This window comes from Aegilops tauschii, chromosome 7, assembly GCF_002575655.3.
Source record: "Aegilops tauschii subsp. strangulata cultivar AL8/78 chromosome 7, Aet v6.0, whole genome shotgun sequence".
Classification (NCBI taxonomy): Eukaryota; Viridiplantae; Streptophyta; class Magnoliopsida; order Poales; family Poaceae; genus Aegilops; species Aegilops tauschii.
Genome location: NC_053041.3, coordinates 403,103,918 through 403,128,306, shown reverse-complemented (window position 1 = coordinate 403,128,306; position 24,389 = coordinate 403,103,918). Strand labels below are relative to the sequence as shown.

The window sequence follows — 24,389 nt, the reverse complement described above, 5'->3', positions numbered from 1 at the left end:
CTTGCACTAGTGAAAGTATGAACCCTAGGCCTTGTTTCCTAGCATTGCAATACCGTTTACGCTCACTTTTATTACTTGTTACCTTGCTGTTCTTATATTTTCAGATTACAAAAACCTATATCTACCATCCATATTGCACTTGTATCACCATCTCTTCGCCGAACTAGTGCACCTATACAATTTACCATTGTATTGGGTGTGTTGGGGACACAAGAGACTCTTTGTTATTTGGTTGCAGGGTTGTTTGAGAGAGACCATCTTCATCCTACGCCTCCCACGGATTGATAAACCTTAGGTCATCCAATTGAGGGAAATTTGCTACTGTCTTACAAACCTCTGCACTTGGAGGCCCAACAACGTCTACAAGAAGAAGGTTGTGTAGTAGACATCAACTGGGAAGGATAAGGTTTCTCAATGAAAGGCAGTAGCACCCCCAAGTTTGGAGCTTCCTCGTGAGGCTTCTGGTCCTTCCTTGAAGCTTCAGGGGTCTCTTTTGTTCCACAAAAAATCACCATAAAGTTTCAGCCCAATCTGAGAACTTTTATTTCTGCACAATAAACAACACCACGGTAGTTCTGAAAACAACGTCAGTCCAAATCAGTTCTAATCAAATCATACCAAAACCATATAAAATTTTTGTAAACATGACATGAATACTTCATAAATTATAGATACGTTGGAGATGTATCAGCATCCTAAAGCTTAATTCCTGCTCGTCCTCGAGTAGGTAAATGATAAAAGAAATAATTTATGAAGTGTGAATGCTAGCATAGTGCATATGTTTGATCAGTGATAATGTTACTTAATTTTTCTAGCATCATAACAACAGCTTTTTCTCATAAAACTCATCATGATAAAGTAGCAATCAATTCACATGTTATGGTTCAAACAATTCATTCTCTTGAAACTTAACAGCCTATGTTCCTAGTCACCAAACAATTGCAACCCAACTTATTTTCAACAAAGTTTAAGAGCTCCACAACTCAATTATCATACAGTCTTCTATGACTGCTAGTACTCAAAGCATATTTTTAGAACAAATAACATCCATCGAACACGGAGAAAGATAGGGGCTTAATGTTTCGCCTCCCAACTCATTTATCATAGAGATAATTGTCAACAATAATAATTCATGATCAAATATATTTGACGGGATATATATGTCTGGATCTTTCCCCACCACATGATGCTTGTCAACTAGAGAATAATTGAGGTTGAAATGAGAAGGAATACTATTGACTCTTGCATGAAAGTAAAAATGAAAAGTAAAAGATAGGCCCTTCACAGAGGGAAGCAGAGGTTGTCATGCGCTTTTGCATTTTTTTGATGTGCAATCCCTTAATGCAAAGGAACATCATGTTATATTGCCCCTTGTGATAGCAACCTTTATTATGCAGTCCGTCACTTTTATTTCTTTACCATCACAAGTTCATACAATGCTTATTTTCCCTTGCAATAAAAGATCATACATAGTTTAGGAGCAATTTTTATTGCTTTAATTTTTGCGCCGATGACAACTTGCTTGAAAGATCTTATTCAATCCATAGGTAGATATGACGGGCTCTCATGACTAGAAATTGGTTTAAGGTTTTTTGGATGCCCAAGTAGTATTTCTACTTAGTACGGAATTTTGGCTAGCAAAGATCCTAAACAAGCACCACATGTTGGAGGATCCATAACAATATAACTTGTTGAGGATATAGCTACTGGTGTAACCCGCCGTAGATGGGCCGGGTTACGTTGCGACAGCTCTTTGTTCAAGAAGCCCAAGGACAGGTTAAGGATGGTGGTTTAGTAATAGGTCTAAGGCCCAGAGGCGGCTTAAGGCCCGTAGTGGTAAACCGCCGTTGTGGCATGACTTGTAGTGTAAGGCAAGAATAGTTAAGAGTCCGAGCCGGACACAATTTATGAGCCGGCCAGGACTCTGAGAGCTGCTGGGTGTTAACCTTTGTATATAAAGGGACGACCCGGCAGCGGTTCAGGACAAGTAAGATCAGATCGATAGCCAGGCTGAGCGGTTTAGCTCCTGGTCATCGAAACCCTAAGTAATTCCACCTCAACTGGAGTAGGCTTTCACCTTCAACGTAAGGGGCCGAACCAGTATAATCCTCGTGTCCTTTGTCCCGTTTAACCCCTTTAAGCTTCCTAGCTGCGATGGCTCCACGACTAAGTCCTTGCACGAGGACATCTGCCGTGACAATTCCACGACAGTTGGCGCCCACCGTGGGGCCAGCGCACGGTGGATTTGAGTTCTTGAAGGGCAGCTTCGAAGGGCTCAAGGGATACGCTGTGGGCCGGATGACCAAGAGTCGTCGCGGCAAGCTCTACATCGACGATGCAAGCTGGGGCCCCGACGCCGGCTCAATCGAGTACGGGTACCGGGTCCCCTTCGGCGGAATCCACGTTTTCATTCGCAAGATTGGCGAGCCGGGCCCTGAGCCGGACCTCTGCGCCGACCTCATCGAGACGGCTCAACGTGCGAGACCCGCCCGGACTCTGCCTGCTGTGAAGCGTGCTTTCGTGGGATGCGTCCATGGAGGACTCTCTGAAGGATCTGGATCTGGCGGTGAGACGGCCGCTCGCTCTGATGGCGAGTCGCCACAGATGAGACCAACTCGTTATATCAACTTCAAGATGGCAGGCTCAGGGGTTGTTCCGATGGCGACAGCATTCCGGACCCCTTTGAGCCGCCCAGCCGGGTTGGAATCTTCATGGCCGGCGCACAACCTGTTCAAAACCCCGCCGCTGGGGCAGGGGGCCCTGCGCACTCGCCGGCTCGGGTGCTAATGGATCTCACAGATAAGATGACGGCCCTGTTAACCGCTACGGTCGTCCCAGCGGATCAAGCTCAACGTGATGCGGAGGTGGCACAGTTAAAGCTGGATATAGCAAGAGCGAAGGAAGATCTGGCAACGGAAGGGATCAGGATGGCTGCAGAGCGGGCAGCTCTCGACGCCCAGACTCAACTGATTCAGGCGCAGTCTTTCCGGCTCACGATGGATCAGAACGCATCCAATGAGATCATGAGAAGGAGGCATCAGAAGGCTCAATCTCGACTCCCTCCAGTTTACGATCCTCGAAACCTCTTCAACACGCCTGGTGCAGGGCCCAGTAACCCGCCAGAGATCACGGCACCCGGGGCTGGAACGCCAATTCAGCCGCAAGTGATGGGGCCTCCCCGTGTGAACACTACCCCGCCTCAGTACGTGCCAATACCACCGGGTCATTATGCCAACCCGTTGGAAAACATGGTCGCCGCAGCGGCGCGACTGGCGGCTCTCCTAATCGAGGGCGACTCTCCAACGGCGGTCGAAACCCGCCGGGTCAGAGAACTTCTTCAGACGGCTCTGGCGCAACAGGAGGCATATTCATATAGCCGGGACAGGATTCATTCAACCCCTCGTCCAGGCCGGAGCCCAAGTTATAGCAGACACATGGTTTCAGCGACCGGCTCAAGCAACGTCTGGCGCCGTGACTTGCTAGCTGGCCATGGCCCGGCACATAATGGAGCCTTTAACGCGGTAGACCAAGACAGAGCACGGCAAGAGGCGGAGCAGGCGCCTCAGTTGACGGCTTACCAGCCCCTCCCGATTTATCCGACGGCTTCTATCGAGGCGGGTATACCTACGAGGACCGGAGGTGTCCCTTGTCTGGTGCCGGCTCTCCGTAACGAACGCCTGCCCAAGGATTTCAAAGGACCTAGGAAGGTACCTAATTACACGGCTGATTTACAACCCGGAGCATGGATCGAGAGCTACGAGATGGCTATGGAGTTGCTAGAGGTCAGCGAAGCGGCAATGGCCAAATACATCACCATGATGTTGGATGGGACTGCCCGCACTTGGTTGAAAGGACTGCCGCCTAATTCTATCGGGTCATGGGCAGAGCTAAAAGCCCGGTTCATCCAAAACTTCAAAGATACATGTAGGCAATCTATGTCAATTGTGGATTTGACTAACTGCAAGCAGCAAGAGGGCGAGTCTACAACCCATTGGGTTCGCCGGGTCAAAGAGATAATACATTCGTCTGATAAGATGGATGCCAGCTCTGCAGTCTTAATGTTGGAGCAAAATTGTCGTTTTGCGCCCCTGAAGATGAAGCTCGGGCAGCTCAAGCGCGATTGTAATGATATGGGTACGCTGATGGCGGCTCTGGTCAAGTACGCCGACTCTGATAGTACCAAGGATCCCGCGTCTGATGATGAAAGGACAGGGAAGGGAAAGAAGAATGGCAATGGAAAGGGCCCTCAGCATAACCCGGCGAACCAGGGAGGTAACAAACGTAAGGTTGATGGCAGTATGGAGTTTGTGGCCAACGCCAATGCGCAGGGTAACAACCACCGACGTAAGGGGAGACCACCTCCCCGAGCCGGCGGGTCAGGCCCGACGCTTGAGCAGTTGTTGAATGAGCCCTGTCCAAGGCATGGCTCTAGGGAGAAGCCGGCCACTCATCTATGGAAAGACTGCGCAATCATGAAAGCCTTCAAGAATTCCAACGCTTTTAATGGCAGCAATGGGCAGGGCGGCGGCTCAGGCGGCGGCGGCTTTCATGGCCCGGGTGGTGGCTCAAATTCCAATTCTCAGAATTTTCAAAGTAATCAAGGAGGTTTTAATCAGCAATCTGGCCAGGGTAATCAGCAGCAGCAGGGGGGATACCAGACCAATCCAAAGCAGCTCAATGGTGGACAGTATCATGTGTTTACTACCAGCCTGTGCAAGCGAGATCAGAAGCTTCATAAAAGGGCTGTGAATGCTGTTGAGCCAGCGGTTCCACGCTATTTAAGATGGTTTGAGCAGCCTATTGTATGGAGTAGGGAAGATCATCCTCAACGGGTTGATAATCCGGGTCACCTGGCCTTGCTGGTGGCTCCTCAGGTCGGGGGGTATAAATTCACTAAGGTGCTCATGGACGGAGGCAGTAGCATCAACATCCTTTATTATGAGACCTTCCGTCGTATGGGGTTAACTGATAAAAACCTCAGCCAGTCCAACACTGTTTTCCATGGGGTGGTGCCCGGTAAGTCGGCGTATCCAGTCGGTAAGATCGAGCTGGAAGTAGCCTTTGGAGATGAGTACAACTACAGGGCGGAAAAACTGACTTTTGAGGTGGTTAAAATAAGAAGCCCGTACCATGCTTTATTTGGGCGGCTGGCTTACGCCAAGTTCATGACGCGGCCGTGTTACGTGTATTTGCAGCTCAAGATGCCGGGTCACAGTGGGACCATTACAGTTCATGGCAGCCGAAAGATAGCCTTGGAGTGTGAGGAAGGTGACGCTGCTTACGCTGAATCTGTTTGTGCGATAGAGGAATTGAAGTTTTACAAGGATAATGTTGACCCGGCAGATATGACGTCTTTGAAAAAGCCAACCACGGAGCATGAGCCGGTAATGAAATTTAAGTCAGCTGATGAGACTAAACTTGTTGACTTTGTTCCAGGTGACTCCTCTAAGCAGTTCAGCATCAGTGCCAATCTGGATCTGAAATAGGAAGGCGCGCTCATCGAGTTCATCCGTGAGAACAGGGACATCTTTGCATGGAAACCTTCTGACATGTCGGGTGTACCAAGAGAACTCGCTGAGCACACTCTTAATATTTATCCGAAATTTAAGGCAATCAGGCAATTCCTCCGGCGGTTTAATGAGGAGAGGCGGAAAGCCATTGGTGAGGAGGTAGCCCGGCTCTTGGCGGCCGGGTTTATCGTTGAAGTCTTTCATCCAGAGTGGTTAGCTAACCCGGTGCTCGTGCTCAAGAAGAACGGCACCTGGCGTATGTGCGTGGACTATACGGATTTAAACAAGGCTTGTCCAGCTGATCCTTTCGCTCTCCCTCGTATTGATCAAATTATTGATGCTACGGCGGGTTGTGAGCGTTTGAGTTTTTTGGATACGTACTCTGGTTACCATCAGATCAAAATGGCTGTTAAGGACCAAGAGAAGACGGCGTTCATTACTCCTTTTGGAGCCTTCTGTTATGTGTCTATGCCTTTTGGGCTCAAGAGTGCACAGGCGACTTACCAGCGTTGCGTGCAGAATTGTCTTCATAATCAGATTGGGCGCAACATTCATGCCTATGTCGATGATATCGTGGTCAAATCCAGAGAGAAGGAGACCTTGATAGATGATCTGAGAGAGACCTTTGACAATCTCCGGGTCTACAAGATGATGCTTAACCCGGCCAAGTGTGTTTTTGGTGTTCCTGCAGGCAAGCTTTTGGGTTTTCTGGTTTCTCACAGAGGCATTGAAGCTAACCTGGAGAAGATCAAGGCAATCACCTCTCTGGCTAAGCCGGCGTGCATAAATGACGTCCAGCGTCTGGCGGGTCGCATCACTACTCTGAGTCGGTTTATAAGCCAGTTGGGTGAAAAGGCCATGCCACTGTATCAGATGATGAAGAAAACAGATGACTTTGTCTGGAATGATGCTGCTAATGCTGCTTTTGAGGATTTGAAAAGACAGCTAGCTGAGCCGCCAGTCCTTGCTGCTCCTGTCGACAAGGAGCCTTTATTGTTGTATGTAGCCGCTAACACATGAGCCGTCAGTGTGGCTGTGGTGGTGGAGCGTAAGGAAGTGGGTAAGGAACATCCGGTTCAGCGGTCGGTTTACTACGTCAGCGAAGTACTCATTGAGTCCAAACAACGGTATCCACATTGGCAGAAGCTTGTTTATGGGGTGTTCATGGCAAGCCGGAAGCTTAAGCATTATTTCCAGGGCCACCCTATCACTGTGGTCAGTTCTGCTCCCCTAGGAGATATCATCCAAAACAGAGAAGCCACAGGAAGAGTCGCTAAGTGGGCTATAGAACTTGGGCCTCATGGTCTAAAATACGTGCCACACACTGCTATCAAATCTCAAGCATTGGTGGATTTCATCAACGATTGGACAGAGCTGCAGGTGCCTGAAGAGAAACCGGATAATACATACTGGACTATTCACTTTGATGGGTCCAGGCAATTGGAGGGCTCGGGGGCTGGAGTTGTGTTAGCCTCCCCTCGAGGTGACAAGTTTTGTTATGTACTACGGTTGATGTTTCCCTGTACCAACAATGCAGCTGAATATGAGGCTTTGCTCCATGGTCTTCGGATGGCTAAGGAGATGAGCTTAAGTCGGGTAAGGTGCTTTGGCGACTCAGATTTAGTGGCCCAACAAGTATCAGGCAAGTGGGATTCCAAGGACCCCCTCATGGCGGCTTATCGCCGTGAAGTTGATGCCATTGTTGGACATTTTCAGGGTTACCAAGTAGAGCACGTTGATCGCAGAAAGAACGAGGCGGCTGATGCATTAAGCCGGCTGGGCTCTCAGCGAAAGCCGGTGCCGCCTAATACTTTCTTGGATATTCTGCATAACCCTTCTGTCAAGTTACCTACAGAGGAAGACTTGGCTGTTCCTGACCCAGAAGCACAGTTGGTGGCGGCTCTCCACGTTATCCCAGATTGGACAGTGCCATACTTGGCTTACATGACCCGGGGAGAATTGCCTGAGGATGAAACTTTGGCCAGACAAATAACCCGGCGGTCTAAGTCCATGATAATTATCAATGGCGAGCTGCATCATCGCAGTGTCACTGGAGCTTTTCAGCGTTGTGTTTCCTCTGAGGAAGGTCAAGAAATTTTACGTGAGATTCACGAGGGGGATTGTGGCCATCATGCCGGCTCAAAATCCCTTGTGGCCAAGGCTTTTCTTCATGGTTTTTATTGGCTGACGGCTCATGCTGATGCGGAGGACTTGGTCAGTAAATGTGACGGTTGTCAGAAGTTCTCAAGACGGGCTCACGTGCTGGCTCAAGAGTTGAGGATGATTCCAATCACTTGGCCGTTTGCAGTCTGGGGGCTTGATATGGTTGGGCCTTTCAAAAGGTCCAAGGATAAGAAGACCCATCTCTTGGTGGCGGTTGACAAGTTCACAAAGTGGGTAGAGGCAGAGCCAGTTAGTAAGTGTGACGCAGCCACGGCGGTCCAGTTCATGAAAAAGGTGATATTTTGCTTTGGTTTTCCACACAACATTATAACTGACAATGGTACCAATCTGTCTAAAGGCGCCATGGAGGAATTTTGTCAACGAGAGCATATTCGGCTTGATGTTTCATCAGTGGCTCACCCTCAATCCAATGGTCAAGCTGAGAGAGCCAATCAGGAAATCTTGAAGGGCATCAAACCCCGGCTTTTGGTCCCTTTGCAACGGACGCCGGGTTGTTGGGTGGAGGAGTTACCCTCCGTATTATGGAGCATCAATACTACTCCTAACAGGTCTACGGGTTACACGCCTTTCTTCATGGTTTACGGAGCTAAGGCGGTCCTCCCTAGCGACATCCGTCATGATTCGCCTCGAGTGGCGGCTTATGTTGAGGCGGATAATGAGCAAGCGCGTCAAGATGCTCTTGACTTGTTGGACGAACAGCATGATATAGCAGCAGCTCGCTTGGCGATTTACCAACAAGACCTGCGCCGCTATCACAGCCGCCGGGTTAAATCCAGGGTCTTTCAGGAAGGTGATCTGGTGCTCCGGCTCATCCAGGATCAAACGCACACAAGTTATCCCCGCCTTGGGAAGGGCCCTTTGTGGTCAGCAAGAACTTGCACAACGGGTCATACTACCTCATCGATATTCGAGAGCACAAAGATTCACGTAAGTCGGAGGAGGAGACCCGCCGGCCGTGGAATATAGCTCAGCTTCGGCCTTATTACACCTGAGCCACCGGCTCTCATAATGTACATATTTCTATAGCCATGTATATATTGTGATAAATAATAAAGCAGGTGTTGGGGAACGTAGTAATTTCAAAAAAATTCTACGCACACGCAAGATCATGGTGATGCATAGCAACGAGAGGGGAGAGTGTTGTCCACGTACTCTCGTAGACCGATAGCGGAAGCGTTAACACAACGCGGTTGATGTACTCGTACGTCTTCACGATCCAACCGATCAAGTACCGAACGCACGGCACCTCCGAGTTCAGCACACGTTCAGCTCGATGACGTCCCTCGAACTCCGATCCAGCCGAGTGTTGAGGGAGAGTTTCGTCAGCACGACGGCATGGTGACGATGATGATGTTCTACCGACGCAGGGCTTCACCTAAGCACCGCTACGATATTACCGAGGTATATAAAGGAGCAAGGGGGAGGCGGCCGGCCAAGGAGGAGGGCGCGCCAAGGGGGGAGTCCTACTCCCACCGGGAGTAGTACTCCTCCTTTCCTTGTTGGAATAGGAGAAGGGAAGGGAGAAGGAGAAAGAAGGAAGGGGCGCCCCCCTCCCTAGTCCAATTCGGACTAGTCCATGGGAGGGGTGCGGCCACCCTTTGGGGCCTTTCTCTCCTTTCCCGTATGGCCCATTAAGGCCCAATACGAATTCCCGTAACTCTCCGGTACTCCGAAAAATACCCGAATCACTCGGAACCTTTCCGAAGTCCGAATATAGTCGTCCAATATATCGATATTTATGTCTTGGCCATTTCGAGACTCCTCGTCATGTCCCCGATCTCATCCGGGACTCCGAACTCCTTCGGTACATCAAAACACATAAACTCATAATATAACCGTCATCGTAACGTTAAGCGTGCGGACCCTACGGGTTCGAGAACTATGTAGACATGACCGAGACACCTCTCCGGTCAATAACCAATGGCGGAACCTGGATGCTCATATTGGCTCCCACATATTCTACGAAGATCTTTATCGGTCAGACCGCATAACAACATACGTTGTTCCCTTTGTCATCGGTATGTTACTTGCCCGAGATTCGATCGTCGGTATCTCGATACCTAGTTCAATCTCGTTACCGGCAAGTCTCTTTACTCGTTCCGTAATACATCATCCCGCAACTAACTCATTAGTTACAATGCTTGCAAGGCTTATAGTGATGTGTATTACTGAGTGGGCCCAGAGATACCTCTCTGACAATCGGAGTGACAAATCCTAATCTCGAAATACGCCAACCCAACAAGTACCTTCGGAGACACCTGTAGAGCACCTTTATAATCACCCAGTTACGTTGTGACGTTTGGTAGCACACAAAGTGTTCCTCCGGTAAACGGGAGTTGCATAATCTCATAGTCATAGGAACATGTATAAGTCATGAAGAAAGCAATAGCAACATACTAAACGATCGAGTGCTAAGCTAACGGAATGGGTCAAGTCAATCACATCATTCTCCTAATGATGTGATCCCGTTAATCAAATGACAACTCATGTCTATGGCTAGGAAACATAACCATCTTTGATCAACGAGCTAGTCAAGTAGAGGCATACTAGTGACACTCTGTTTGTCTATGTATTCACACATGTATCTTGTTTCCGGTTAATACAATTATAGCATGAATAATAAACATTTATCATGATATAAGGAAATAAATAATAACTTTATTATTGCCTCTAGGGCATATTTCTTTCAGTCTCCCACTTGCACTAGAGTCAATAATCTAGTTCACATCGCCATGTGATTTAACATCAATAGTTCACATCACCATGTGATTAACACCCATAGTTCACATCGTCATGTGACCAACACCCAAAGGGTTTACTAGAGTCAATAATCTAGTTCACATCGCTATGTGATTAACACCCAAAGAGTACTAAGGTGTGATCATGTTTTGCTTGTGAGATAATTTTAGTCATCGGGTCTGTCACATTCAGATCCGTAAGTATTTTGAAAATTTCTATGTCTACAATGCTCTGCACGGAGCTACTCTAGCTAATTGCTCCCACTTTCAATATGTATCTAGACGGAGACTTAGAGTCATCTAGATTAGTGTCAAAACTTGCATCGACGTAACCCTTTACGACGAACCTTTTGTCACTTCCATAATCGAGAAATATATCCTTATTCCACTAAGGATAATTTTGACCGCTGTCCAGTGATCTACTCCTAGATCACTATTGTACTCCCTTGCCAAAATCAGTGTAGGGTATACAATAGATCTGGTACACAGCATGGCATACTTTATAGAACCTATGGCTGAGGCATAGGGAATGACTTTCATTCTCTTTCTATCTTCTGCCGTGGTCGGGCTTTGAGTCTTACTCAATTTCACACCTTGTAACACGGGCAAGAAACTCTTTCTTTGACTATTCCATTTTGAACTACTTCAAAATCTTGTCAAGGTATGTACTCATTGAAAAAAAACTTATCAAGCGTCTTGATCTATCTCTATAGATCTTGATGCTCAATATGTAAGCAGCTTCACCGAGGTCCTTCTTTGAAAAACTCCTTTCAAATACTCCTTTATGCTTTGTAGAATAATTCTACATTATTTCCGATCAACAATATGTCATTCACATATACTTATCAGAAATGTTGTAGTGCTCCCACTCACTTTCTTGTAAATACAGGCTTCACCGCAAGTCTGTATAAAACTATATGCTTTGATCAACTTATCAAAGCGTATATTCCAACTCCGAGATGCTTGCACCAGTCCATAGATGGATCGCTGGAGCTTGCATATTTTGTTAGCACCTTTAGGATTGACAAAACCTTCTGGTTGCATCATATACAACTCTTCTTTAATGAATCTATTAAGGAATGCAGTTTTGTTTATCCATTGCCAGATTTCATAAAATGCGGCAATTGCTAAACATGATTTGGACAGACTTAAGCATCGCTGCGAGTGAGAAAATCTCATCGTAGTCAACACCTTGAACTTTGTCAAAAACCTTTTTCCGACAAGTCTAGCTTTGTAGATAGTAACACTACTATCAGCGTCCGTCTTCCTCTTGAAGATCCATTTATTTTTTATGGCTCGCCGATCATTGGGCAAGTCAATCAAAGTCCATACTTTGTTCTCATACATGGATCCCATCTCAGATTTCATGGCCTCAAGCCATTTTGCGGAATCTGGGCTCACCATCGCTTCTTCATAGTTCGTAGGTTCGTCATGGTCTAGTAACATAACCTCCAGAACAGGATTACCGTACCACTCTGGTGCGGATCTTACTCTGGTTGACCTACGAGGTTCAGTAACAACTTGATCTGAAGTTTCATGATCATCATCATTAAATTCCTCACTAATTGGTGTAGGTGTCACAAGAACCGGTTTCTATGATGAACTACTTTCCAATAAGCGATGAGGTACAATTACCTCATCAAGTTCTACTTTCCTCCCACTCACTTCTTTCGAGAGAAACTCCTTCTCTAGAAAGGATCCATTCTTAGCAACGAATGTCTTGCCTTCGGATCTGTGATAGAAGGTGTACCCAACTATCTTCTTTGGGTATCCTATGAAGACACATTTCTCCGATTTGGGTTTGAGCTTATCAGGATGAAACCTTTTCACATAAGCATCGCAACCCCAAACTTTAAGAAACGACAACTTTGGTTTCTTGCCAAACCACAGTTCATAAGATGTCGTCTCAACGGATTTAGATGGTACCCTATTTAACGTGAATGCAATTGTCTCTAATGCATAACCCCAAAACGATAGTGGTAGATCGGTAAGAGACATCATATATTGCACTATATCCAATAAAGTACGGTTATGACATTCGTACACACCATTATGCTGTGGTGTTCCAGGTGGCACGAATTTGTGAAACTATTCCACATTGTTTTAATTGAAGACCAAACTCGTAACTCAAATATTTGTCTCCGCGATCAGATCGTAGAAACCTTATTTTCTTGTCACGATGATTTTCCACTTCACTCTGAAATTCTTTGAACTTTTCAAATGTTTCAGACTTATGTTTCATCAAGTAGATATACCCATATCTGCTCAAATCATCTGTGAAGGTCAGAAAATAACGATACCCGCCGCGAGCCTTAACACTCATCGAATCACATACATCCGTATGTATTATTTCCAATAAGTCAGTTGCTTGCTCCATTGTTCCGGAGAACGGAGTTTTAGTCATTTTTCCCATAAGGCATGGTTCGCAAGTATCAAGTGCTTCCAAAATCCCATCAGTATGGAGTTTCTTCATGCGCTTTACACCAATATGACCTAAACGGCAGTGCCACAAATAAGTTGCACTATCATTATTAACTTTGCATCTTTTGGCTTCATTATTATGAATATGTGTATCACTACGATCGAGATCCAACAAACCATTTTATTGGGTGTATGACCATAGAAGGTTTTATTCATGTAAACAGAACAACAATTATTCTCTAATTTAAATGAATAACCGTATTGCAACAAACATGATCAAATCATATTCATGCTCAACGCAAACACCAAATAACACTTATTTAGGTTCAACACTAATCCCGAAAGTATAGGGAGTGTGCGATGATGATCATATCAATCTTGGAACCACTTCCAATACACATCGTCACTTCATCCTTAACTAGTTTATGTTCATGCAACTCCCGTTTCGAGTTACTACTCTTTAGCAACTGAACCAGTATCAAATACTGAGGGGTTGCTATAAACACTATTAAGTACACATCAATAACATGTATATCCAATATACCATTGTTCACTTTGCCATCCTTCTTATCCACCAAATACTTGGGGCAGTTCCGCTTCCAGTGACCAGTCCCTTTGCAGTAGAAGCACTTAGTCTCAGGCTTAGGTACAGACTTGGGCTTCTTCACTTGAGTAGCAAATTGCTTGCCGTTCTTTTTGAAGTTCCCCTTCTATCCCTTTGCCCTTTTATTGAAACTAGTGGTCTTGTTAACCATCAACACTTGATGTTCTTTCTTGATTTCTACCTTCGTCGATTTCAGCATCGCGAAGAGCTCGGGCATTACTTTCGTCATCCCTTACATACTATAGTTCATCACGAAGTTCTACTAACTTGGTGGTGGTGACTAGAGAATTCTGTCAATCACTATTTTACCTGGAAGATTAACTCCCACTTGATTCAAGCAATTGTAGTACCCAGAAAATCTGAGCACATGCTCACTGCTTGAGCTATTCTCCTCCATCTTTTAGCTATAGAACTTGTTGGAGACTTCATATCTCTCAACTTGGGTATTTGCTTGAAATATTAACTTCAACTCCTGGAACATCTCATATGGTCCATGACGTTCAAAACATCTTTGAAGTCCCGATTCTAAGCCGTTAAGCATGGTGCACTAAACTATCAAGTAGTCATCATATTGAGCTAGCCAAACGTTCATAACGTCGGCATCTGCTCCTGCAATAGGTCTGTCACCTAGCGGTGCATCAAGGACATAATTCTTCTGTGCAGCAATGAGGATAATCCTCAGATCACGGATCCAATCCGCATCTTTGCTACTAACATCTTTCAACATAATTTTTCTCTAGGATCATATCAAAAATAAACACAGGGAAGCAACAACGTGAGCTATTGATCTACAACATAATCTGAAAAATACTATCGGGACTAAGTTCATGATAAATTTAAGTTCAATTAATCATATTACTTAAGAACTCCCACTTAGATAGACATCCCTCTAATCCTCTAAGTGATTACGTGATCCAAATGAACTAAACCATGTCCGATCATCACGTGAGATGGAGTAGTTTCAATGGTGAACATCACTATGTTGATCATATCTACTATATGATTCACGCTCGACCTTTCGGTCTCCGTGTTCCGAGGCCATATCCCCCTTTTTACTTTTCAAAAAAGATTAACTAATCTAAAGAAAAACAAAAAAGGAGAAGAATTCCTGAACCCAAGAATTCAAAATGACAAGTTCCTCTTTACCCAGAAAAAAAGAACCACTTAGAATAGCCAAACAGATTATATTTGTCGAGAAATGCAAAATGGTATGGAGATGATCCTCATTATTTATTTTGACCCATTGTATTATTTCCTTGTGTATTCCTGTAGGAGGTTTTTGTACATGTGTCTTTAGTTTCCCTTTTATCATCTCGTCCGAGAGAGAAAGTTCTTTATCCTTCGAGTCTTCGATACGCTTCGAATCCTTATGGGGAAGTCTATAAATTATACGTCCCTTGCTTGAATCATAACGACTTACTTCAGAATATTCAAATACCACAAAGAGCCAGCTATATTAGGGTAATTATGTTAGAATTAAGCCGAATAGCTTCTCACTTGCCATGGCTTGGACCTTTTATGGCGGCCAATATCAATTCTTTTTATTCCAAGGCGAAGATTGAATCACTTAGCCAACATCCAGAAGCTATTGGCACTTTGTTGAATCGAAATAAAGGAACCAGATTTGAACTGGTGACACGAGGATTTTCAGTCCTCTGCTCTACCAACTGAGCTATCCTGACCTTTTCTTGTGCATCATCCTAGTAGAGTATTTGTATCTATATGCTAGGCTCGTCAAGTTTAACCTGAGTATTCCGCGTGTGCAACTGTTTTGCACCTGTTGTATTTGAACGTAGAGCCTATCACACCCCATCATCACGTGGTGTCTCAGCACGAAGAACTTTCGCAACGGTGCATACTCAGGGAGAACACTTTTATCTTGAAATTTTAGTGAGAGATCGTCTTATAATGCTACCGTCAATCAAAGCAAGATAAGATGCATAAAAGATAAACATCACATGCAATCAATATAAGTGATATGATATGGCCATCATCATCTTGTGCTTGTGATCTCCATCTCCGAATCACAGTCATGATCACCATCGTCACCGGTGCGACACCTTGATCTCCATCGTAGCATCGTTGTCGTCTCGCCAACTATTGCTTTTACGACTATCGCTACCGCTTAGTGATAAAGTAAAACAATTACATGGCGATTGCATTTCATACAATAAAGCGACAACCATATGGCTCCTGCCAGTTGCCGATAACTTGGTTACAAAACATGATCATCTCATACAATAAAATATAGCATCACGTCTTGACCATATCACATCACAACATGCCCTGCAAAAACAAGTTAGACGTCCTCTACTTTGTTGTTGCAAGTTTTACGTGACTGCTACGGGCTTAGCAAGAACCGTTCTTACCTACGCATCAAAACCACAACGATAGTTTGTCAAGTTGGTGCTGTTTTAACCTTCGCAAGGACCAGGCGTAGCCATACTCGGTTCAACTAAAGTGAGAGAGACAGACACCCGCCAGTCACCTTTAAGCAACGAGTGCTCGCAACGGTGAAACCAGTCTCGCGTAAGCGTACGCGTAATGTCGGTCCGGGCCGCTTCATCTCACAATACCGCTAAACCAAAATATGACATGCTGGTAAGCAGTATGACTTATATCGCCCACAACTCACTTGTGTTCTACTCGTGCATATTACATCAACGCATAAAACCAGGCTCTGATGCCACTGTTGGGGAACGTAGTAATTTCAAAAAAATTCTACGCACACGCAAGATCATGGTGATGCATCGCAACGAGAGGGGAGAGTGTTGTCCACATACCCTCGTAGACCGATAGCGGAAGCGTTAACACAACGCAGTTGATGTAGTCGTACGTCTTCACGATCCGACCGATCAAGTACCGAACGCACGACACCTCCGAGTTCAGCACACGTTCAGCTCGATGGCGTCCCTCGAACTCCGATCCAGCCGAGTGTTGAGGGAGAGTTTCGTTAGCACGACGGCGTGGTGACGATGATGATGTTCTACCGACGCAGGGCTTCACCTAAGCACCGCTACGATATTATCGAGGTGTAATATGGTGGAGGGGGGCACCGCACACGGCTAAGAGATCAATAGATCAATTGTTGTGTCTATGGGGTGCCCCCTGCCCCCGTATATAAAGGAGCAAGGGGGAGGCGGCCGGCCAAGGAGGAGGGCGCGCCAAGGGGGGAGTCCTACTCCCACCGGGAGTAGTACTCCTCCTTTCCTTGTTGGAATAGGAGAAGGGAAGGGAGAAGGGAAGGGAGAAGGAGAAAGAAGGAAGGGGGCGCCCCCCCTCCCTAGTCCAATTCGGACTAGTCCATGGGGAGGGGTGCGGCCACCCTTTGCGGCCTTTCTCTCCTTTCCCGTATGGCCCATTAAGGCCCAATACGAATTCCCGTAACTCTCCGGTACTCCGAAAAATACCCGAATCACTCGGAACCTTTCCGAAGTCTGAATATAGTCATCCAATATATCGATCTTTACGTCTCGGCCATTTCGAGACTCCTCGTCATGTCCCCGATCTCATCCGGGACTCCGAACTCCTTCGGTACATCAAAACACATAAACTCATAATATAACCGTCATTGTAACGTTAAGCGTGCGGACCCTACGGGTTCGAGAACTATGTAGACATGACCGAGACACCTCTCCGGTCAATAACCAATAGCGGAACCTGGATGCTCATATTGGCTCCCACATATTCTACGAAGATCTTTATCGGTCAGACCGCATAACAACATACGTTGTTCCCTTTGTCATCGGTATGTTACTTGCCCGAGATTCGATCGTCGGTATCTCAATACCTAGTTCAATCTCGTTACCGGCAAGTCTCTTTACTCGTTCCGTAATACATCATCCCGCAACTAACTCATTAGTTACAATGCTTGCAAGGCTTATAGTGATGTGTATTACTGAGTGGGCCCAGAGATACCTCTCCGACAATCGGAGTGACAAATCCTAATCTCGAAATACGCCAACCCAACAAGTACCTTCGGAGACACCTGTAGAGCACCTTTATAATCACCCAGTTACGTTGTGACGTTTGGTAGCACACAAAGTGTTCCTCCGGTAAACGGGAGTTGCATAATCTCATAGTCATAGGAACATGTATAAGTCATGAAGAAAGCAATAGCAACATACTAAACAATCGAGTGCTAAGCTAACGGAATGGGTCAAGTCAATCACATCATTCTCCTAATGATGTGATCCCGTTAATCAAATGACAACTCATGTCTATGGCTAGGAAACATAACCATCTTTGATCAACGAGCTAGTCAAGTAGAGGCATACTAGTGACACTCTGTTTGTCTATGTATTCACACATGTATCATGTTTCCGGTTAATACAATTATAGCATGAATAATAAACATTTATCATGATATAAGGAAATAAATAATAACTTTATTATTGCCTCTAGGGCATATTTCCTTCAGCAGGACCTCTGTCCTTTTTTCCTCCAAAGGTAAATGTATCATTGTTATTTTCATTGTAATATTACATGGTCATTTGGAGGTTGATCCGGCTTAGGATCGTATTCGAATCTAGCCGTTAAAAATATGATCACTTGGGGGCTTCCTGTTCAAACATAGGTCGTATTCGAACCAAAGAGAACATAGATGTCGATACCCACTTGATTGGCATATTGCCGAGCTCATTGGGGAGTTTTTCTTGATCATATTTGAATCATAGCTTAACCCCCTTTGGGAACCGACGTGGATCGTATTCGAATCAGCGTCGTTAAACAACTCTCAAGGTCATTTGGGGGCTTCCTGTTCAAACATAGGTCGTATTCGAACCAAAGAGAACATAGCTGTAGGTACCCTCTTGATCGGCAACGCCAAAGCCACTGGGGGCTATATGATCGTATTCGAATCTTAAGCTTAACCCCTTTGGGACGGTTCTCTGGTCGTATTCGAATTAGAAGCCTCCAAATTTTTGAAATCTTTTTGTTGCAAACAAGTTCTTTTGATCATATCAAAAGTATTCAAGGGTGGTTCTAATTCCACCGGCTTAACCTTGATTAATAATGTTGATGGTACATAATAAGCATTATATGTGCTGGTGAACCGGAGTTCTCAACCTCATTATTCGGGTTATATAAACCGGAAGTATATTTGAAGGCTCGCAGGTATGCTGTTATGGTTATCTCGAAGATATAATTGAGAGCCGGTTTATTATGACTTTGATTCATATTCCGGGTTATATGTAAAATATGTGACTCTCCATGCAGTAAGCTGCCTAGAGACTTGTGATTTGTTTTTCTATGCAGGACAATTAAAGACAGCTCTTTAAACATAAGGAAAACAGAGGATCAAGCATAACCCGGAAGAATATAAAAGGGCAGCTTAAACAATGTTGAGCGTTACACACGTGCGCGATGGCACGACAAAATTAGGTGTTTGTCCTACTCTATTACATGACTCCCCGAGTCCGAAAGGTGAGGCATCGTCTTTTAAGACATCACATGAGCCGCCTGCGAGATCAAGGGCGTTGTTGGCCTGAGGTTTCCGGGTCATCCTTCTCCGCTCCTCCGGCTGTGTCCATGACCTGGAAGGTTGATGATTTCCAGTCAATGCCACTCAAGGCTTCAAATTGAGCCTCATCATCAATTAACCCGGCCGGGTCAACTTCATGGCCGAAGGTATGCTTATGAGTCGGAGGAATCAGGCTGACTGCTTCATAGCGTGGTGTTGGGATCCTCTGATTCTCCGCGTCATAGCCCGGTTGATATTTGGTAAGGTCTGTATCATTACCAATCAAAGTGGCCACCGGGCGTACGCTCTTCACACAGGCGGCGAAGTCTTTCTGGTCAAAGGGAGTGCCATCTTCCTTCAAGCTAGGATACCCAAGGGCGATGTCGGCCGGGTCTAGCTCTGGTAGAAACGCCTTGGCCCGGCTTAGGGCGGCTATGGCTCCGGCTCTTGCAGAAGTTCGTCTTAACTCTTGGAAGCGTTGAGGAAGCACGGCAAGCCACCTGAGTACATCCGCCAGGTGAGTGGGAACTTCATTTGACAGAGCCACAACGGCTAAGGCACGTTGTGACCCGGTGTAAAGTTGCTCTACCAAGGTGTAAACCGCGTTCAGCTTGGTCAGCGCGTTCTGGTTGAGATTGGAACTCCTGGGACCTGCATTACAAAGTCAGGTGAGCTGATGGCAATTGAGATACTTATGGGAAATGAACGATGTAAACTAGTTAGAAACTTACAGAGTAACTTACCAAAGATTGCGGAGACCATCTGAGATACATGGCATTTTAAGCCGGATAGCTCGGCGGTTCTTTCAGTAAGTGTGGCCTCCGCTTGTTCGGCCCGGCTAAGCAAAGCAGCTTTTTCATCCGCCCAGGCTTTTCTTTCTGCTTCAAATTTCTTCTTCAGTTTCTCTTGTGCAAATATGCTGACTTCAAATTTGGAGTTGGCCTTTTGGGTTTCACTTTCCTGAGTCTTCAGGCAGTTCTTTAGATCAGAGATTTCCGATTCAAATTTCTTACAGGCGGCCTGTACAAATTCCGGGTTACAGTTAGGGTGATTATAATGCAACATTAAGTCCCAAGCACTTTGCAAGCAAAGACACTTGGCACTTGGGGGCTAATGTATGCTGAAAAGCTCTATTTACAGTGCCGGTTCATGAAAATAAGTCCCAAGCACTTTGCAGGCAAAGGTACTTGGCACTTGGGGGCTAATGCGTAAAGTTGCTCAACTACTTGATTAAAGTAAGGAAAGGACCGGGTCAACTATGCTGTTTAAGCCGGCCCTTGAGTGTTACCAGGTAAGCCGGTTTTCTTGCAGTGATTATTAAGCCGGTATTAAGTCTACAACATATTTTATCATAAGTAATAGACTTGGGGGCTGGCATGGTAAGGATAACTATGGAGTAAGCAAGAGAGTCATACCTCGGATTTTTGCTGTATTTGCTTCACCATATCAATTTCCAGGTCCCGGCTGTTGTGCACTTGATTAACATAGCCAGAGACAATATCTCCAATGCTCAGATTAGCATAGTCAGTGATGTCCAGCCTGGCCCTACGGCGTTCCAGAAGTTCTTCCTTGGCAGAGCATCTAGCCAACACGGTGGGTCTTCCCGGTTCGACAAACTCGGTCCGGGTGATTACAACGTCCGGATCATCTGGATGAGCCGGGCTGGGATCTCCGGGTTATCAGAACCTTCCATAACTTGTTCATCAGATGGAGCAGTGGTGGTTTCAGGAGCTGGTGCAGACGGCAGCTCATGAGCAGAAGCATCAGGTTCAGTCAAGACCGGCTCTTCGGCCGGCTTATTTTTGTTCGCCCTCTTGCTGGGCTTTACTTGTACACTGAAAGTCAAAGAGTTAGTGCAAAAACATAAGTAAGATAAGCACAAAATAAGCTGATCATCATTACCCGGGTGCGGTCTTGAAGGCCGGCAAGCTAGACTGCATTGAGTCGCCGGAGGAAGGTGAAGTTCCCTGGTAGTTTGAATCAGAAGAATTGAGTGGTTGACGAGTGACGCCCGCCAAAGGATGAAAAGGATATAAGTCGGAGATAACCTCAGTCCGGCGCTTCCTTGATGCTTCGGGTAAGCCGGAGGAGAGGTATGCATCTTTGCTGGTCCGGGTCTGCCTCCGGCTCTCATAAATCTGTTGCTTCAAAATAAATTGAGGATCTTGATAAGCTAAAGGATGTGAAAATCTTACTTTACGGGTTACTCTTCGAACTTTCCGTCTCGGCAAAGGCTCGGAGTCGAATGAAATTATAGTTACCTCTTCATTCACTTCATGACTTGTTCCAGTGTCCTCCTGCTGATAATCCGTGTCAATAAGATGGTTAAAAAAGGAGCCTAAAGAGTCAAGAGCTACCTCTGACTCGGAGGTGTCTTCCAGATGAAGCAAGTCCGAGGCGCTAGGTTTACTCCCCTTCTTACGGGGAGCGGCTTTCCTGGCGGCTTTTTTAACTTTCCTGGCTTTTTTGGCAGCTTCGTGGTCATACTTGCCCTTCCAGAATTTATCATTAGCCTGTAAAATACAACAAAGGTTAGTGAGTTAAGACAAAATCATTAAAATGGAAGGAGAAGCATTCAGGTCAATGGTTTACCACTGGAGCCGGGTTAGTCTTGCAGAAAGGGCTTAAGCCCACTCTCCCGCAATCTGCCAGGCTCTCATTCAGAAGCGACTTGGTTGTATCATCAATGACGTCCTCAGGTAAGTCGTCTGGACTGTGTCGTAGAGGATCATCTTTCTGGCCTGTGTAATCACACATCAAGCCGGGGCGGCGGCTTAAAGGAATCACCCGCCAGGCAACCCAGACCCGGACCAGATCAATACCATTCAAGCCGTTCCCCAGAAGAGCTTTGATATTGTTGATGGTGGGTGTAACTGGTTGACGTTCGGCTTGAGATAATTTGTCTGGCAAGGGGTGATTTGACTCCAGACACAGGGCGCGAAAGCCGGGCAGAGGGTTCTCGTCAGCCGGAGAAGTGTCCTGGCAGTAGAACCATGTCTGGTTCCAATCTTTCGGGTGGCTTGGCGGCTCAGCATAAGGAAAGAGACAATCTCTCCGTCGTTGGATTGAAATTCCACCAAGTTCCAAGCTAGGCCCGTTGGCACATTCATTCTGGCGGTTCAGGTAAAATAACTCCCTAAAGAGCAGCAAGATGGGTTCTTCTCCGAGGTACACCTCACAGAACACTTGGAAGTTGCAGATGTTTGACACGGAATTGGGTCCGATGTCTTGAGGTCGCAGATCAAAGAAGTGCAGGACATCTCTGAAGAATTTTGAGCCGGGAGGAGCAAAGCCCCGGTTCATGTGATCAGTAAATATGACAACTTCCCCATCCTTGGGTTGAGGCCTCTCTTCTGACGGGCCAGGAGCACGATAGGACATGACCTCTTTCTTTGGCAGGTAACCCGTTTTCACAAATCAGCTAAGGTGCTGTCGGTGACGTTGGATCTAACCCAGTTGCATGTGATGGGTGCTTTGGGAGCCTTAGGCGGCATTGTGAAAGATGGAAGCCTATGACAAAATAAAGTTTCCGGTTCAAACTTAAGCCGGAGGAAAACTTCAGTTCAGTATTCAAGATGGCGGCTTATGAAAGGGCCTAATGATATATGGTTAATTGTGTCAGGTTATTTAAGCCGCCGTGGATATCATGAGCAATTAAGTTATTTAACTCTATTATGAATGATCCAGAAATTTCACAAAGAATGGCCTCTTTTAAGCCGGCGATATGACCCGCCATGGTTAACAGATGCAGTTTTTGCCTAAGTGTTGCACAAACAAGTTTCACAGATTACAGGGATTATTTTGGATCAAACGATCGTGCAGAAAAGAAAAATTTCTAGACCTAAAAACTGATACGGAGAAGTTCATAAGCTCTAAATGAGGTCTCTTTGCAAGCAAAAGGGGTCTGCTAGTATTGAAAATGGGCGTGAAACGACTACCGCCGAAGTTATGCATTACTCTTGGATCAAAGGGGGCCGTTTTGGAAGAACTGCGAAGGAATCGCGAGGAACCATGAAGAACACAGAAGAACTTGCGAACCCTAATGTGGATCTAGTATACGGGACGGCGAGGACTTACTGGTGCTGATGAGCAGCGGAGATGCGTCGCGGTTCTCTGGTCAAGACAGGTCGATGCAGCGGCCTTGGTTGGTGCAGACGGGATGCGCGGCGGCGGCGGCGGAGCTCGGGCTCTGGGGTGTCGAGAGGAGGAAGACGACGGAAAGGGAAGAGTGACGACGACCTGAGAGCCGGGCCTATTTATAAGGGACGGCTGTTAAGTGGGCGCGAGAAATGAGGTGGCTGAAGACATGATTATCCAGCTGCAGAGGCGCCTCGATTTTCGGGATAGTTATTAAGATAAGGATCCGATGAGATACGTTGGACGGAACGTGCATTAATGGCGGATGACGTCACGGTGGGTTACCATGAATCCAGAAGATGACGTCATGGCGGGTTATAACCTTCGCGCAAACAGAAGCCGGAAGATTTTCTCTTAAGGTATTGAAGATTGACATGAACCGGTTCAAATCAATCTGGGGCCTAATGTTGAGGATATAGCTACTGGTGTAACCCGTCGTAGATGGGCCGGGTTACGTTGCGACAGCTCTTCATTCAAGAAGCCCAAGGACAGGTTAAGGATGGCGGTTTAGTAATAGGTCTAAGGCCCAGAGGCGGCTTAAGGCCCGTAGTGGTAAACCGCCGTTGTGGCATGACTTGTAGTGTAAGGCAAGAATAGTTAAGAGTCCGAGCCGGACACAGTTTATGAGCCGGCCGGGACTCTGAGAGCTGCTGGGCGTTAACCTTTCTATATAAAGGGACGACCTGGCGGCGGTTCAGGACAAGTAAGATCATATCGATAGCCAGGCAGAGCGGTTTAGCTCTTGGTCATCGAAACCCTAAGTAATTCCACCTCAACTGGAGTAGGCTTTCACCTTCAACGTAAGGGGCCGAACCAGTATAATCCTCGTGTCCTTTGTCCCATTTAACCCCTTTAAGCTTCCTAGCTGCGATGGCTCCACGACTAAGTCCTTGCACGAGGACATCTGCCGTGACAATTCCACGGCATAACTTCTATGCAAATATACCCAACCATAACTCATCACGTTGTCTTCCTTGTCCAACTTCAACTAATTTGCTCAAGTTTGATAATAATTAATGGGTATTCACAATCATAAAAGATGTCCAAGCTAATATATTTATATGTGAAAATTCTCTTCCTTATACTAATCATTCATGAATTGCTTGTATGACCAATATTGTGATTGTCAAGCTTCAATAGATTTTACTTTCTAAACCCAATGTGAAACTACTACTAGGCATGATACAAGCATATAAAGCACATATAATTTCAACTTTATGTTATTCAATTCCTTCAACAATTTACTCTTAGGATATAAGTGAAGAACGAGAGTAAACGACAAATCCCAGTCTTGATCTATGCAACCCAACACACCTTCGGAGATATCTGTAGAG

At 45.9% G+C, this 24,389-nt stretch overlaps 1 protein-coding gene across 1 annotated transcript; it reads right to left on the bottom strand.

Annotated features, from left to right (window-relative positions):
- Window positions 1–20,333: 20,333 nt before the first annotated feature.
- LOC141028072 (uncharacterized) lies at window positions 20,334–23,978 on the bottom strand. The gene is made up of 6 exons (XM_073505931.1): window positions 21,511–23,978; window positions 21,276–21,431; window positions 21,180–21,215; window positions 20,967–21,056; window positions 20,821–20,885; window positions 20,334–20,753 (listed from the first exon to the last, which is right to left on the bottom strand). Exons 1-6 carry the CDS (start codon window positions 22,297–22,299, stop codon window positions 20,549–20,551), a joined length of 1,341 nt encoding a protein of 446 aa, XP_073362032.1. The 5' UTR covers window positions 22,300–23,978; the 3' UTR covers window positions 20,334–20,548.
- Between the last annotated feature and the right edge of the window lie 411 nt (window positions 23,979–24,389).

What these genes read in the sequence shown, in the direction of transcription:
- LOC141028072 (XM_073505931.1), bottom strand. Translation starts at nt 22,299, where the DNA reads ATGTCCTATCGTGCTCCTGGCCCGTCAGAAGAGAGGCCTCAACCCAAG. An exon ending in GTCATGAAGTGAATGAAGAG is followed by an intron (nt 21,057 to 21,179) that starts GTAACTATAATT and finishes TTGAAGCAACAG; the next exon opens with ATTTATGAGAGCCGGAGGCA. An exon ending in GCCTTCAAGACCGCACCCGG is followed by an intron (nt 20,754 to 20,820) that starts GTAATGATGATC and finishes TTTGACTTTCAG; the next exon opens with TGTACAAGTAAAGCCCAGCA.